General features: G+C 56.9%; 1 protein-coding gene across 1 annotated transcript in view; it reads right to left on the bottom strand.

Moving 5' to 3' along the window:
- Nucleotides 1–6,624: 6,624 nt before the first annotated feature.
- MYH9 (myosin heavy chain 9) overlaps nucleotides 6,625–16,511 on the bottom strand; it is a gene marked incomplete at both ends in the record, with an annotated part of 58,833 nt that continues 48,946 nt past the window's right edge. The window contains 15 exons of the mRNA XM_080706130.1: nucleotides 6,625–6,742; nucleotides 7,839–8,011; nucleotides 8,089–8,197; nucleotides 8,709–8,917; nucleotides 9,148–9,271; nucleotides 9,350–9,438; nucleotides 10,132–10,260; nucleotides 11,769–11,930; nucleotides 12,112–12,324; nucleotides 12,399–12,611; nucleotides 13,610–13,858; nucleotides 14,047–14,199; nucleotides 14,419–14,523; nucleotides 14,670–14,876; nucleotides 16,082–16,226. Of these exons, the coding sequence (XP_080562256.1) occupies nucleotides 6,625–6,742; nucleotides 7,839–8,011; nucleotides 8,089–8,197; nucleotides 8,709–8,917; nucleotides 9,148–9,271; nucleotides 9,350–9,438; nucleotides 10,132–10,260; nucleotides 11,769–11,930; nucleotides 12,112–12,324; nucleotides 12,399–12,611; nucleotides 13,610–13,858; nucleotides 14,047–14,199; nucleotides 14,419–14,523; nucleotides 14,670–14,876; nucleotides 16,082–16,226 (2,398 nt within the window). The remainder of the gene's footprint in view (nucleotides 6,743–7,838; nucleotides 8,012–8,088; nucleotides 8,198–8,708; nucleotides 8,918–9,147; nucleotides 9,272–9,349; nucleotides 9,439–10,131; nucleotides 10,261–11,768; nucleotides 11,931–12,111; nucleotides 12,325–12,398; nucleotides 12,612–13,609; nucleotides 13,859–14,046; nucleotides 14,200–14,418; nucleotides 14,524–14,669; nucleotides 14,877–16,081; nucleotides 16,227–16,511) is intronic.

Raw genomic sequence — 16,511 nt, 5'->3', positions numbered from 1 at the left:
AGAACCAGCGAGGCTGGCTTCGAACCTGCGCGATCCTCCTGTCTCTGCCTCCCAGGAACAAGGATTACAAGCGTGCGCCACCACGCCCAGCCTTAGTATAAGATATTATTACATTAGTAGTTAATAATAAACTTCTGATCTTTTCCATGGTTGCTTGTAAGAGGAAATGTTCCCTTAAAAAAGAAACCGGCCATTTGTCACCTTGCCTTCATGTATTAGCTCTTTGTATACTTACTGATGTATTATTCTGGAAAAAAATATATAAGAATAGAATGTAGCCAAAAAAGCCGGGCGTGGTGGCGCACGCTTGTAATCCCAGCATTCGGGAGGCTGAGACCGGAGGATCACGGTTCACGGACAGCCTCAGCTACTTAGTGAGGCCCTCTGCAACTCAGTGAGACCCGGTTTCAAAGTAAAGAATAAAAAATAGGGCAGGGGGTGTAGCTCAGAGGTCAAATGCCTCTGGGTTCCACCCCCAGACCCGCAAAAAAAAAAAAAAAAAATGTAGCCAAAATGAAAATATAAAATGCTTGCCAAAACCGAAAGTGGAAAGAGCAAAAATGCAAACTAAATAGAGCAGCTTCACACCCCATCGGGTCTGAGCTGTTTCTCTGCTGAACTTCACCGACTCCTCGCTCCACCGCTCGCGGACCCCCAACTCTTGCTAGGGCTGGACCCCGGCAAGGGGGCTCGGGCCGCACACTCCTCCTGAGACTCTAATGGCCTCCTTTACCCGCATCCCGCTGCAGCTCCCCGCCCTCCCTCTCCTCGGTTCCAGCACCTTCTAGGGCTCTGTGTCCTTGACCACAGTCAGGCAGCTCCAGGCTTTGCCGGGGCTGCTCCCTCCCTGCCTTCCTGGCACCTGCAGCCTCTAAGTGCTGGGTCTGGGCCACTCCCAGACTCCCCTGGAGTGCTGTCTGTGTCTCCCCTCCTCTCCCCCTCCTCCTCCTCGGGGCTGAACCCCAAAAGCATTATTCTGAAAGAGGGTCTCACACCTGGGTTTCCATCGGGACTCCCGGGACAAACTCCTCCTACTTCCATCCCCCACCAGCCCAAGCAGGGGCCAGGTGAGGGCCAGGGGCTCCCAGACCTGCCATCAACCTGCTCAGCCTCAGTTTCCCCACAGGGCCCGGCTCAGGCACTTGGGTAACCTCTGCATTCCCTGCATCTCAGAGCGACCCTCTGCCCATTGGCCTCCACAGCAGCACCTAGGGCCGGCCTCTTGGGGCCAGGCTGCGAGGATGGGTGGGCTCTGGGCCTGCCCTCTCCCACCTCCTTCGGCTCCTCCAAGTTTCCCAAGGACTGGGCACTGCTAATTCTACCTTCAGCTTGGGGTCACCCAGTCAAGTCTCCTGCAGCCCAGGACCCAAATGGTCCTGGAGAACCCACCTGACTGGGTCTCACCCTCTTTTTTGCTGGGTGTGTGTGGGGGGGCAAATCCAGGTTCCGCTGCCACTTCTCTGTGACCTGGGGCCGGTTCCCTCCCTCTCTGAGCTCGTCTGTACAATGGGAGCAGGACTCCAGAGCTGTGGTGAAGAGCAGCTGGGGAGATCACGGCACCCCGACTTACCCAGGAATCTTCCCAGCTGAGCCGGGATCAGACCTGGCGTCGGGAGCTGTGCGGGTGCCACGGCGGTCAGCTGAGGCTCTGAGCGACAGCCAGATGCCTCCTCTGGGCTGGGTCCACCAGGCTCCTCAAAAGGAAACCGAAAGTCAATTCTGAGTCAACAAACAAGATTAACAGGGATGGCCGGGCTCTGGCCCCAGGGTCACTTCCTGTGACCCACTGAGAGGTCAGCCCCAAGAACCAACGTCCCTCTTGCCCCCCCACCATCTTGGGGGGGATCTGCCTTTGTCTTTAGGAAGAAGCATCTGACACCCACAGGCTGTGGGGCCCTCCCAGGTGCCTCTGCACCTTGCTCCAGCCTGTCTGCGTCATGGACGCTATGGAATCCTGCTGACTGTATCGCTGTTGTTGAAGGCCAGACCCAATATTTCCTTGTGTGCTTCCAGACATTTCTTTACGTGGGTTTTTCTGCCAGAAACACCTGCTTCTACCACCTGGAAATGCCACGCTCATTCTTCAAATGCCAACCCGCAGGGTGTGGTGGTGCACGCCTGTAAACCCAGCACTCGGGAGGCTGAGACAGAAGAATCTCAGGTTCAAGGCCAGCCCCAGCAAGTTAGCAAGGGCTTTGGCAACTTAGTAAGGCCCTGTTTCAAAAGCAAAACTAAAATAGTGGCCGGGCGTGGTGGCGCACGCTTGTCATCCCCGCGCTTGGGAGGCGGAGACAGGAGGATCGCGCAGGTTCGAAGCCAGCCGCGCTGGCTTAGGAGACCCTGTTTCCAAATAAAAAATATAAAAATAGGTCTGGGAGTGTAGCCTGGAGGTAGGTTTCCAGGAACCCAAGTACCACCCAAAAACAAAAACAAAAACAAAAAAAACCCAAAACTAAAATAGTGCTGGAGGTGTAGCTCAGAGATAGAATGCCCTGGGTGCAATTCCTAGTAACACATGCACAAACATACAAACACACATATACACACCATGCAGGCTCCAATAATAACAAAAAACACCAAAAAACACCATACCTCTCTGCCTGTAACCCCAGTCCTTCGGAGGCTGAGACTGGAGGATCACAGTTTAGAGGCCTCAGAAAGGCACTTAGCAATGTAGTGAGACCGTTTCAAATAAAAAGGGCTAGGGGTAGAGCTCAGAGGTAGAGTGTCCCCGGGTTCCATCCCCAGTACCAAAAAGCAAGAAAACAAAATACCCCAAATCCTCACCTCAAAGGCAGTCCAGGAGGTAGGTGGCTTCACTCCCAAAGGACTCCATCCGGTCATGTCTCCAGGGAGATGTTTCCCCCACATCAGAGCTGGCCCTCATCCAGACAAGCCAGCCCAAGGGAAGGACGGGAGAGGACAGAAAGCGCGAGGACTTTTCTTTCAGGATGAGACCCCCCGCCATTAGCCTGGACCTGGTGACACCACACACAGCTGGAAGGAGGCTGGGCAGCTGTAGTGAGCCGAGCCCGCGGCTCCTGAGGTCAAGAAGGAGGGGATCGGCCCGCTATGGCTGGACACACCTGCAATCCCAGCGCCCGGGAAACTGAAACAGGAGGATCACAGTTCCCAGGCCAGTTTCAGCAATTTAGTGAGGCCTTTAGCAGTTTGACAAGACATTGTTTCAAAATAAAAAATAATACAGGGCGGGGGAGGTAGCCTAGAGGTAGAGTGTCCCTGAGTTCAATCTCCAATAACGTAAAATCAAACAAAAGGAAAGGAGCAAAAAAACTGAAATGGTCAATTTTTTTTTTCCTCGTACTGGGGATTGAAGCCAAAGGGCATCTACCTTTGAGCCATAGCCCCTTCCCTATTCCTTTTTTTTTTTTTTTTGGTGGTACTGGGGTTCCTGGAAGCCCTTCTACCTCCGGTATACACTCCCATGGGCTACACTCCCAGACCTATTTTTTTAACATTTTTATGTGGAAACAGAGTCTCTAAAACCAGTGAGGCTGGCTCGGAACCAGTGCGATCCTCCTGTCTCCGCCTCCCAAGCCCGGGGATTACAAGCATGCGCCACCACGCCCGGCTTCCCTATTCCTTTTTAAAACAGGGTCTCACTAAATTGTGGAGGAACTCACCAAATTGCTGAGGCTGGTCTCCAACTGGCAATCCTCCTGTCTTAGCCTCCCAAGTAACTGGGATTACAAGCATGCACCACCACGCCCAGCTAAAAATAGTCAGTGCTGTGATTTTTAAATTTTAATGTTTCACCATCATAAATTTTTTTAAAAGATGAAAATATGAACCGGGCGCGGTGGTGCATGTTTGTAATACCAGTACTTGGGAGGCTGAGACATGAGGATCGTAGGTTCGAAGTCAGCTCAGCTACTTAGTGAGGCCCTCTGCAACTCAGTGAGACCATTTCAAAATAAAGAATGAAAAATAGGGCTGGGGTTGTAGCTTGGAGGTAGAATGCTCCTGGGTTTCATCCCCATATTGCAAAAAAAAAAAAAAATTTAAAAATCAATTTCTTCTTTAGTTACAAATCTAGAAAGCCCACAGTATTATTTAAGAAATAATATAAAATGAACTTTTACTTTCTTTTTGCATTACTAAGGATGGAAGCCAAGGGGATTCTACCTCTGAGCTACACATCTAGCCTGATTTATTTATTTTGAAATAGGGCCTGAGTTACAAAGGGCCCAAGTAGCTGAGGCTGTTCACGAACTGCACCCTTCCTGTCTCAGCTTCCCAAATGCTAGGAAAACAAGCGTGCGCCACCACACCCGGCTTACCAGGTGATCATTTAAGAAATTGTTTTGAGAGAAACAAGTGGATATCCCCTCAATAGAGGCTCAAAACTCAGGCTCAAAGTAAAACAAAACCATGTGTTGTCAGCTTAGGATACACAGACAATTAAGACTGAAGAGACAGCCATAAAAAGTACATGTGAGCCGGGCGCGGTGGCGCACGCTTGTAGTCCCCGCACTTGGGAGGCGGAGACAGGAGGATCGCGCAGGTTCAAAGCCAGCCGCGCTGGCTTAAGAGACCATTTCCAGATAAAAATATAAAAATAGTTCTGGGAGTGTAGCTCGGAAGTAGAAGTGTTTCCAGGAACCCCAGTACCACAAAAAAAAAAAAAAAAAAAAAAAAAAAAGTACATATGAAGGCCGGGCGTGGTGGTGACGCTTGTAATCCCAGTGCTTGGGAGGCTGAGACAGAATTGCACAGGTTCAAAGCCAGCCTCGGCTACTTAGTGAGGCTCTCAGCAACTTAATGAGACCCTGTTTCCTAATAAAGTATAAAATAGGTCTGGGGGTATAGACTGGAGGTAGAAAGCTCCTGGGTTCCACCCCCAGTGCCACCCCCCCCCTGCTGAGGCGCTCCCCAGCACGACTCAGTCCCCTTTACTATGTGGGTGCCCCTGTTCCAGGCCAGTCTGTCTTCTGTGCCTTTTGACTTATTTCCCGTTTCCCTTCTTTGCCTGGCATCAGGACACTTGCCCTCCACCCACTCTGACTTACCAGTGCTCTTTACCCTCCGGCAGGCACAGGCTGCACCCACTGGGTCCTTTAGTGTGTGCCCCGCCCCTTCCTCAATGCCCTGCACGCCCTCCCCCCTCCAGCCCCGCCCGGGCCGGCCCCCCTGCGGAGGCCGAGATGCCCCCAGGGAGGAGAGCTGGCGCCTCCTGCTCAGTGCCCTGGCCAGCCAGCCCTGGCGGCACCAGGCTGGGGCGCACGGACTCCACCCGCGGCAGGTCCTCCGGGGGCGGTGCAGCCCTCCCGGCCACCCTCCTGCACATGGACACACAGACACACGCTTAGCACATGGTACTTTTTATTGTGACGCTCTGTGGGAACATCTGTAAACCAGTTCACTGCAGTGGTGACGGCCGCAACACATGCTAAGGCACTTCCATTATACAAAAAGGGGCGGGAGTTCTGTTCACTCCTCGTGACAGCAACTGGGACCTGAATTCAGAGCTCTGTAGGCAGATGGAGCTTTTATATAGCTTCATGATGTGTGGAGAGTTTATTTCCTTAAAAAAAAAAAAGCCTTCTTGCCGTAAGTCTAAATGCAGCATATACAAACAGGAGTACACGTAGATTCAGTGACCAGTGTAGACCAGGGTAGGGAAGCTACTCTCTTCTAAACATGGTTCCAGAGGAAAGGCAGTGATAAAGACCTGGAATTTATTCTTGTATCATTTATTACAAGAAGGGAGAAGAAAACCTTTCAAAAAGGCCTGCGCAGGTGGCTGATTTCTGGGCTGTACTGCGCCAGCGGTGCAGAGAAGCTAGCCTCAGGCTTGGCCCTGGAGCAGGCAGAGACCGCACGGAGCGCCCCGCTCACTGCGGCTGGGCTGCCAGGCTCGGACACGTCCCTTAACCATTAAATATATTTGGTCCCCAAGAGTGTTGGGAGAGGTCACAGGAAGGCCGCCGGCCTCTCCACGTGGCCCCGACAGCCTTGCTGTGCAGGGGCCGGCTGCCCTGGGGAAGGAGGGCAGGGGCATTGCACTCGAGATGCTTTAGAACCGGGAAGGGGCATTGGACGGTGGTGCTGCCCGGGGGCACAGGAATGGCCGCTCGCGCTGGTGCTCTGTGCCCTGCACAGAGGCGGAGCTCCGGGCCCGCTCCATCTAGCCGCTCAGGCCCCGGGGAGGGCGGCCGACGGGGCAGGGCGTGAGGTCGCCACGTGTGATTGCCAACAGCAGAGAAGGGCGGAGGAGGGCAGAGCTGGGGGAGGGAAGAACTCGGGGGTGACAATACTTCTGGGAGTTGGGCTATCAAAACCTTTAGTCTGAAGAAAAATAGATTCATAGAAAACTCGTGCCCGCCCCAGGGCCACCCTGCTCGCATCGCCATCTGTGCTGTTAGGCAAGAGAGGGTGGACACCTGCTGGCTGCTCCTTCCCGGCCTGGGCCCCGGCCCTGACTCTTTGGTATCAGATTCTCAGAGGGTGGGAGGGAGCTGGGGCTGCAGCAGAAGAAGCCAATGCCCTCAAGGAGGCCTGGGGGAGGTGGGTGACGCACAACAGCCCCAGGCGGGGTGCTGCGGGGTGGGAAGGGGAGGCAGAGTCGCCCGTCCGTCCATCAGGGCAGCAGGAGAAAGCAGCCTATTCGGCAGGCTTGGCCTCCGCCCCGTCGGCTTTGCCGTCCACCTCTTCGTCCGAGACGTCGCCAGGGCCTTTCCGGGCCATCCGGCGCGGCACAACAAATGGCAGGTCCCCACGCCTACGGACAGAAGCAGAGGGTCAGCGGGGCCCTGCTGAGGGTGGCGGCAGCACAAGACATGTTTCAGTGATTCTTAGAGAGAGACTGGGCACTGGCTGCTCCCGCCAGGAACAAATGAGGCAGAGCCTGAAGCCTCACGCGAGCAGGACACGAGGACTCTCCAGGAAGCAGGTACCCAGAGCGTCTCACAGCTGCTCATGTACCCGACACCCACCAGGGAGCACAGTGGCAAGTGCTGCAGGAAACAGGTGACCCAAAGAGGAGGCACAAGTCACCTGCAGCTGGTGCCCCGGCGCAGACTCCCTATAAAACAGGTGGCGGATGGGGACACTGTGCAGAGCGCTTGCCTAGCGTGCGCCCGGCCCTGGGCTCCACCCCCAGCAGCCCAAAGTCAAGCAAGGTAAAGCCAGGTGCGGCGGCACACGCCTGTGATCACACTACTTGGGAGGCAAAGATAGGAGAACCACAGGTTCAAAGCCAGCCCCAGGAACTAGTGAGACCTGGCTCAAGACACAGATAAAACAGGGGTGGGGGAGCTCAGAGGTAGAATGCCTCTGGGTTCACTTGCCAGTACAGAAAAGAAAGAACGAGAGAGAGAGAGAGAGAGAGAGAGAGAGAGAGAGAGGCCCTCTGAGCATGTCACCTCTTGGATGCTGGCTGCCCGAGGCACACGGCACCCAACACACACACACACACACACACACACACACACACGCCTCACTCCACGGGATGGCACACACACACACACACACACACCCCCCGCACGCCTCACTCCACGGGATGGCACACACACACACACACACACACACACACACACACACCCCTCTGCACGCCTCACTCCACGGGATGGCGCGCGCACACACACACACACACACACACACACACACACCCCGCACGCCTCACTCCACGGGATGGCTCAGGCACCTGAGTGCTGCGGAGCAGACCAGGCGGCCTCCAACTACTTCTAATTCAAAACCCCAGCTTGCAGACCCTCAGGTCTGGAAGTGCAAGGTGACGGACGAGGCCCAAGCCTAGCAGGTGATGTAATAACCCCCGCCCAGCACAGGGTGGTGCTGAGGCGCCGCAGACGGCTCACCTGAGCTTGTTCTTCAGGGAGCTGACCTCGCGGTTCATGGCGTCCGCGGTCTCTGTGGCGTCATCCAGCTCACGCTGCAGCTTCCGGCGCGAGGCGTTGGCCCGCTGAGCCTCCTCCTCCGCCTCCTCCAGCTGCCGCTTGAGCTGCTTCAGGCGGGTGGACGCCTTGTCGGCCTGCAGAGGCACGCGGTCAGGGCCTGGCCAGGGCTGGGCGTGCGGCCTGCTGGCCCGCGGCTCTGTCCTATACACACCTGGTCCTTGTACTGCTCTGCGTTCCTCCGCTCGTCGTCCACCTGCAGCAGCACGTCCTTCAGCTTCTTCTCGGCCCGGCGCACCTGCTTGGAGGCCGCCTGGCGCTCCCTGTGGGCAGAGACATGGCGGCTCAGGGGGACACTCGCCAGGCATTTCCCGGGCCCCGCTGGGAGGCTGCCTCCACAGGGAGGCCTGAGCCAAGGTGCCAGTCTCTCCTGGACACCCACCAGCTGCCCTGCCTCAGGAAGGCAGTCTGACAGTCCGCTGGGCTCTGGGGAGCGAGGGACACGTCTCAAAAAGTACTATGTAGCTAGGAAATGGGGAAATTGAGGTTTGGGCCCCAGTGTGATTCCCGTTACCTCCCCGGAGCCTCAAGCCGCTGAACCTTCACATGGCTACGTATGTGGGTAGGACCCAGCCCCTCTCTGTTGGCTGTCAGGGACAGCTGGCCAAGAAGGCTTCGACGTGGCCATGGGTGCCTACTCAAAGCGCCCAGCAAAAAGGAGGAGGGTCCACAGGGAAAGATGGCTCTGTGCGTGGAGACGAGAGGGCCCTGACCTGGCTAGGACAGGGCCATGGCGGGGCCACCTCCGCCACCCGGGCAGCGCAGGGCACGTACTTGGTCTCGTTGTCCAGCTGCTCCTCCAGCTGTGCGATCTTGGCCTCCAGGGCGGTGATGGAGGCCTTGTACTTGGACTTGACAGCGCTCTCCATCTCCTGCAGCTTGACCTTGAGCTCCTTGTTCTGGCGCTCCAGCTGCTGCCGAGCATTCTCGTTCTTCTGGGCATGGCTGCGCTCCAGGTTCAGGTCGGTGTTGATCTGGTCGATCTACAGGGAGGAGGGCTGGTGACCCTGAGGAAGGCTGAGGCGGCTCCCTCAGAAAGGGAACTCCCTGTGAACAGGGTCTGAGAGAGCTCCCCAGGGAGACCTCTGCGGGCACCAGGCCATCTTCCCAGACGCCTTCAGGGCAGTGGCGCTTGGCCTGTGCCTCTGCCAGCTGCCCCCATTTGACCCAGGTCAAGCCCTGGTGTGAAGGGCTAGTTGGCACTGGCGCCCACCTGCAGGTTGGCCTTCTTCAGCCGGTCGTTGATCAGCTCCGTGTTGCCCTGCTCCTCCTCCAGCTCCTCCTCCAGCTGGGCGATGCGGGCCTCCAGCCGCCGCTTCTCCTCCAGCGCCAAGGCTCTGGGCACCGCAGGAGAGGGAGGTGAGGCCCGTGCTAAGGAGGCCTCCCGCCCACCTAGGGCCCCTCGCCCAGCCTACCCCTTGCCACTGCTGTTGGCGATCTCGTCGGCCAGCTCATCCCGTTCCTGCTGGGCCTGGCGCTTGGCACGCTCGGCGGCAGCCAGTTCCTGCCACAGGGACCCAGAATGTGATCAGCGGGCCACCGCGCCTCCGTTCCCAGCAGGCCAGCACGGCTGACAGCCACCTCCCAAGCCCTGTGCTCCTCTCTACCCAGCCTTTCCCTTGAACACCTCCACCCGCAGGCTGACTCTTCCCTCAGAGGTGAGAGCTTAGCACATGTCTACAAAACCCCCATATGGTGGTAGGACCCACGTCAGGTGCCAGGATGTAACTAAGAAATATCCTGGCCCAACAGGGGAAGCCTCCTTGCTGCTCCCTGTGCATTCCAGAAGGCAGGGGCAGGACAGAGATCTGAGTGCAGGCCGCAGCCTGGGGCTCTGCACACCAGGCACAGGGGCCAGGCTTTCCCGGAACGTGGCAGCCTCCATGGGAGCCACGTGGCACAGAGGGAGGGGCACCGGGCCCAGGCATGGGAGCACCCAGGAAGGGGAGCAGAGCCACGGCAGGACACAGGAGGCATGCTTGGAGTCAGGTCTACTAGCGCGCTGGAAGCCAGTCACAGATCAGGGCGGGAGACCCCGCAGGCCCAGGACTGTTTTCACAGTGCCTCAGCAGCTCGGACAAGGCAGCAAGGGGACACTCGGGCCCCTGCTCCAGACGGTCACCATCAACCCACTTCTCTCCCTGCCCCGCCATGGGGAGCCTGTGCAGACAGAATGCCCTCCTCCCGGCCAGCTCACCTCCTGCAGCTGCATCATCTCCGCCTCCATGCTCTTGAGCTTCTTCTCGTTCTCCTTGGCCTGCGCCAGGATCTCCTCGCGGGAGGCGCGCGTGTCCTCCAGCTCACGCATGCAGTCCTTCATCTGGGCCTGGGTGGGGAGGAGAGGTCGGCACTGCCTCTGCATCCCGACAGGGGCCCCCGCCTTCCACCCCAACACGCGACATCCCTGCAGTCCTGCCACTGCTGAGGGCACACGGCGCGGCTAGGTAAGTATTAGCCAAGCAATGCCCCGTCCTGCGCTCTGCAACTTCCTCCTGACCTGAACCCAGTCACACGTGACTCCAAGTTAGTGCCCAGGTCAGCCTGGCTACCAGGTAGGAGACAGGCTTCCTTCCTCTACCCTCGGCATCCAATATCTGTCTCAAGTCTAAAGATCTTTATCAAACAGCCTTTTTTCAAGCCGGGCGTGGTGGTGCACGCTTGTAATCCCTGCGCTCGGGAGGCTGAGACAGGAGGATCGCGCAGGTTCGAAGCCAGCCTCAGCTGGCTTAAGAGACCCTGTCTCCAAATAAAATATAAAATAGGTCTGGGAGTGTAGCCCAGAGACAGAGGGCCCCTGGGCTCCATCCCCAGTACTCCCCCCACAAAAAAATAGCCTTTTTTCCTTTTGCAGATCAATCCCACACTGGCATTCTGGAGCCAAAGGGGACTCTTGCTGAACACAGCTAGAGCATCCCAGTTAAAAATGCTACCACAGCCGGGCGCGGTGGCGTGCGCTTGGAATCCCCGTGCTAGGGAGGTGGAGACAGGAAGATCGCGCAGGTTCGAAGCCAGCCCCACTGGCTTAAGAGACCCTGTTTGCAAATAAAAATAATATAAAATAGGTCTGGGAGTGTAGCCCAGAGGTAGAAGGGCTTCCAGAAACCCCAGTACCACAAGAAAAAAAAAAGCTACTAGCAAACACTGTGTCTATACCCTGCTTGCCCACAACTATTTGTTTGTTTGTTTATCATGAAGATGAGGACTAAGCTAGGGCTTTGCTCACGCTAAGCAAGTACTCTACCACTGAGATTTATCCTCAGCCCTTTCTATTTTTTGAAGACAGGGTCTTGCTAGGTTTCTGAGGATGGACTGTAACTTGTGATTTTCCTACCTACCTCAGCCTGACAGTTGGGATTATAGGCATGCACCTTGCTAAAATTTATACTTGTTGGCATAATGGGCCCTGTCAGAGTGCTGTGTGTGTGTGTGTGTGTGTGTGTGTGTGTGTGTGTGTGTTACTGGGGATTGAACCCAGGAGCATTCTACCTTTGAGCTATGGCCCAGCTCTTATTTTATTTATTCTTGTGGCCGCAAACCTGTGATCCTCCTGTCCCAGCCTCCCAAGTACTGGAATGACAAGCGTGCACCACCACACCCAGCTTAAAGCTATCTTTAGTGCTATTCTTTGACTGTTAAAGAGAATAGAAGTGTCCCAGGTATGTGTCCCAAGTCTGTACTCTGGGCCACTTCCCAGGGCCGCCAGCTCAGAGCTTTCAGTCACCATCCCATCAGGCGGGTTGGGTCAGGACCTGAGGGGAAGCCAGCCATCCCCAGCCCTCGCCGGTGCCCGCCCAGAACCAAGGCCCAGCGCTGAGCTGCCCAACCCAGCCTCACCTGCAGCTTCCGTAGCTGCTTGATGGCCTCCTCCCGGTTCTTGTTGGCCGTGTCAATGTGTGCCTCCAGGTCCTTCAGGTCCATCTCCAGCTTCTTCCGAGCGGCCATGGCCATTGAGCGCTGCTTCCTCTCGTCCTCCAGCTCTGCCTCCATCTCCCGCACCTGGGGGACACCGGCAGCTCGAGGGCCTGGCCCATGTGAAGGCCCCACTCCGATCAGAGCTCCGGGACCAGTGACGAGCAAAACGCTAATGGAGTGGTGCGTCAGCAAGCTGGGGCTGAGGATGGGAAGCGAGGCTGGCTGCTAGAAATCGGCCAGTGCAATGGGGGCTGGGGGTGCACACCTGTCTGACCAGCTGCTTCTTCTTCTCCTCGCTCTGCTCATCGCGGCCCTGCAGGTCCCGCTCGAACTGGGCCTTCATGGCCTGCAGGTTCACCTCCAGCCGCAGCTTGGCGTCCTCGGTGGCCTGCAGCTCGTCCTCCAGCTCCTCCAGCTGGGTCTTCATCTCCTCTACCTGCTGCTCCAGGGCCCGCTTGGACTTCTCAAGCTCGTGGACCTGAGCCGAGACCCACGTCAGGCCCAGCCATGTAGCCCAGCCCTGCATGATGTCCCCGCTGGCCCCGCACTCACGCTCTTGCCCACGTCGTCCTTGGAGCTCATGAGGTCCTCCATCTCTGTGCGGAACTGCTTATTGAGCCTCTCCAGCTCTGCCTTCTGCTCCATGGCCTCCTCCAGCGCCCGGGCCAGTGACAGGGCCTTGGTCTCCTTCTCTCGGGCCTCCGCCTCAGCGCGGTCCCGCTCCTCCGCATACTTGGCGGAGATGGTCTTCTCCTCAGCCAGGAGCTGAGACAGAGGAAACACCGCGAGCTCAGGGCGGAGACCACGCAGGGGAACGCAGCCGCCCAAGCTCGCCACCTGAGAGCCGGCTGGTTACAAGGACGATACAGGTCCTGTGTGTCTTCCTGGCCAGACAGGGCAGGGATTTCTCTGCCACCACGTTTTACTCTGTTCAGTTTCTACCCTGAATAACTGACTGCCCTTTCCACGAGAACCCACAAGAATCATTCCTGTCCCCACACCTGGAAAGGCTCTCGTTCTCTAGGATAACTTGACCTTTTTTTAACGTGAGCCTGTGAGTCTGGCTGCTGCAAGCCTGAACCTGTGCCTGGCCTCATCTCCGCTGGTCTCCCACCTCTGGTCTGTTCTCTGCGTGGAGCTGACTCTGGTCCCATCCCATCTCCCCACCTCCCCTCCGCCCTGCTCCTGACTGACTCCAGGGGTTGCTAACCTTTTTCACAAAGGACCAGAGAGTACAGTCCTCAGACTCTGCAGGCCGAGCCCAAGCAGTGCCTGTGGCTCTACTCAGCTCTGCTACTCGGGCACACAGCCAGCCAGAGATAAGCAAATGAGCGAGCAAGGCGCGTTCAGTAACCCTCTACCTGCAACAGTGGGATGGGCCGGATCTGGCTGCAGCTTGACTCCTGATTTACCTAATCTGATTCTACTTGGTCCCAGTGTCTCAATCTTTCATTTTTGCAAGCTGCTTCAGATCTTTCAGAATGAGGAACAGATATGAATGTGTACATTTAAGCCACAGAAAACCAGTTCATTTTAGAAACTTTGGGGGGAAAAAAACCAGAAGGGTAAAACTGCTGCCACATCTGCCGTGAAGACACCTCTGCCCGCTTTCTCGCCAGGCCCTGAGAGGCAGCACTGAGGCGCTCTGGATGCCTGGCGCCCTCCCCTCCTGGCCTCCCAGGCACTGCCCGCTCTACCATGGCCTGCGCCTTGGGCTGTGCTGTTGATAAGAGAAAGGAAGAGGCCAAGCCAGGGCCACACACCTGGTCGAACTTCTTCTGCTTCTTCTCCAGGTTGGAGACGCTCTGCCGCTGGTGGTCCAGGTCCACGAGCAGGTCGTCCAGCTCCTGCTGCAGCCGTGTCTTGGTCTTCTCCAGCTTGTCGTAGGCGGCCACCTTCTCCTCATGGTGCTGGCTCAGGCCCTCCAGGTCCTTCTGGAGCTTGCGCTTGGCTTCCTCCGCAGTCTCCAGAGAGCCCACGCCGTCCTCCATCCTCTTCTTCATATCAGTCACCTGATATGAAGGGAGGGAGTGAGGAGACCCCAGGAGGGCGGCTGGCCGGCACCGCCCATGCCCAGGCCTCCCGGGGGCTAGCCAGCAACCATGACGCAGGACCAGGGAGGCGACAGTTATGAAACTGCCCGTCACTTCCCCGCTCCCCAGGGCCAAGGACAGTGGCGTTTGTGCAGAGGTGCACTCACCTGGGCCTGCAGGGTGGCGATCTGCTTCTCCAGGTTGCGCTTGGCCTCCTCCTCCTCCTCCAGCTGCTCCCTAAAGGAGTTCTTCTCGTCCTCCATCTGCTTCAGCTTGGTGCTCAGGCTCAGCTTCTGCCGGTTCTCCTCCTGCAGCAGCTCCTACTCCCAGGGACAAGGGCTGTGGCCACTCAGGAGGTGCGTCTGGGCCCCACGTCCACCCCAGAGGGAGGACCAGTCCCTTTGATTTAGGGCACAGCCACGTAAGGATGTGGGAGGCCCCTGGGGGGGGGGTGAGCAGATGCCCTGTTGTGGGGACTCAGAGGTTCAGTGCTCTGCACACAGGGTGCTCCTGGGAAGGGTCCAGCTCTGGGTCCTTACCTGAGTGTCCTGCAGCTGGGACTCCAGTGCGGAGAAGTCCTTGGTGAGCTTGCTGGACTTGCTGTCAGACTGGTTGAGAAGACCGGTCACGTTGTCTAGCTCAACCTGCATGGGGAGGGAGCAGCGAGGACCATGAGCCCAAATCCTAAGCTGAACGGCAGAGGCCCCGCTGAGGAGCCAGTGTAGGAGGACCGGGGAAGCGCCCTGTGGGTCTGGGCCCAGTGCCCAGGCGGGGGCCACAGGAGCCTCACCTGCAGCTTGGTGACCTTGTCGGCCAGCTCGGTGCGCACACGCTCGCCCTCGTTGAACTTGACCTGCAGCTCCTGCAGCTGGGCCTCCACCTTCTTGCGCTTGTGCTCTGAGTCCCCCTTGCCCTGCAGCAGGGCCTTCACCTCATTGGCCAGCTCTCCCCGCTCACTCTCCAGCGTCTGCTTTGCCTTCTCAAGGGTGGCCTTCACCTGGAGGAAGAGGCAAAGACGTAGATGGGGCCAGTGCCATGACATGCAGTTGGTCTCTCTAATGTCACTGTAAGAGCTGCCTCTGCAGCAAAAACGATGGCTACTAAAGAACCCTGGATTCGGAAAGGCCAGGGTGAGCGAGAGACGTGTCCTCAACCCACCTCGAAAACAATCCCTGCCCGGCCTCCCGCTCCGGGTGGATGGAATGTGCTTTCATGAGGGGCTGCACCTTACAATTTTAGAAATATTTACAACACAAGAAGGGAAACTAATTGTCCCTGGTTTATAATAAAGCTTCTCTGAAATTTGATGTTTAAATTAGTAATGTGAGCTGGGTACTGGTGGCGCACGCTTTTAATCCCAGCATTCGGGAGGCTGAGACAGGAGGACTGCAGGTTCACAGCCAGCCTCAGCTACTTAGTGAGGCCCTCCACAACTTAGTGAGACCCTATTTCAAAATAAAGAATAAAAAAAAAGGGTTAGGCGTGTAGATCAGAGGTAGAATGCCCCTGGGATCAATCCCCAGTACCACAAAATAAGTAAATAAGTAAATAAATAAGTAATGTAATGTTCTTCACAAAATATAAAAGTGGAGCTTACAAAATAAATGTGACAATCAGTCCCATTAGAGGTTGCAGGGAGTGGGCAGGACCGGGTGTGAGTGCAAAGGCGGCGGGGGTGGGGTGAAGACTTGAAAGAACATGGACAGACGCGCAGGGGGGCAAAGGCTCAAGGGGCCAACTGGACAAAGTACGTTTCTAAAGATATTTTACAGGTTGCCACATGGAAGAGCCCTTGACCTCTGCTGCCAAGAGTGACAATGAGCTGGAGTCACAGGAGGCGAAACCTGCCCTGTCTGGGAGCTGCCTGGCCAGGACGCCGGTTAGATGGACGTCACCAGGCTTCCCAGTGAAAGTGCCAGCTGACAGCTCGTGGGGTATTCAAGAGAGGTGCCCTAGTCAGAAAAGGGACCACTGAGGCCCTCTGACACTCGGTTCAGGATCACGCCAAACCCTCGATGCCTCTGCTCAGGTGGGAGGTTGTACGAAGTGCTTTGCACGTCACTTAACCATGAGGCCTCTGCTCTGGGCAGCTGGACACCGGAGCTGCTCTGCTCTGTAGGACTGGTTTAGAGGCACAAGGCCCGGCATGGAAGTGAGCCACCCAGAAGCCCCCACCCAAAGGGGCCTGAGAAGCTTACACACCCGCTTCGTCTGCTCCAGCTGCTCGGCCAGCTCCTCCACGGCCTGCGAGTGCTTCTGCCTCATCTCCTGGATCTGGGCCTCGTGGGTCTTGGCCTCCTCCTCCAGGGTCTTCTTCAGGATGTTTACTTCCTGTTCACGTTTGGACCTGGTGGAGAAACGCCTCAGAATGGAGGTCCAGGAAGTGGGAACAGCGCTGCTCTGCGGTCTTCCCTGAGCAGAGTAGTCCCACACGGGCAAACACCAACATAGCTTGTTGACCACCGCTGTTCCTCCTAGGCCACCCAGCTCAAAGCCCAAACTTGAAGACACATGCTGTAGAGGCTTTGCATCCCCCCCCCCTTTTTTGGTGGTACTGGGGATGGAACCCTTTTACCTCCGGGCTACACTCCCAGACCCCCAGTTTTATATTTTTATTTGGAAACAGGGTCTC

This window comes from Muscardinus avellanarius (genome assembly GCF_963383645.1).
Source record: "Muscardinus avellanarius genome assembly, chromosome: 11".
In the NCBI taxonomy this organism is placed as follows: domain Eukaryota; kingdom Metazoa; phylum Chordata; class Mammalia; order Rodentia; family Gliridae; genus Muscardinus; species Muscardinus avellanarius.
The sequence above is the reverse complement of the archived record's forward strand: the minus strand, read 5'-3'. Positions and strand labels throughout refer to the sequence as shown.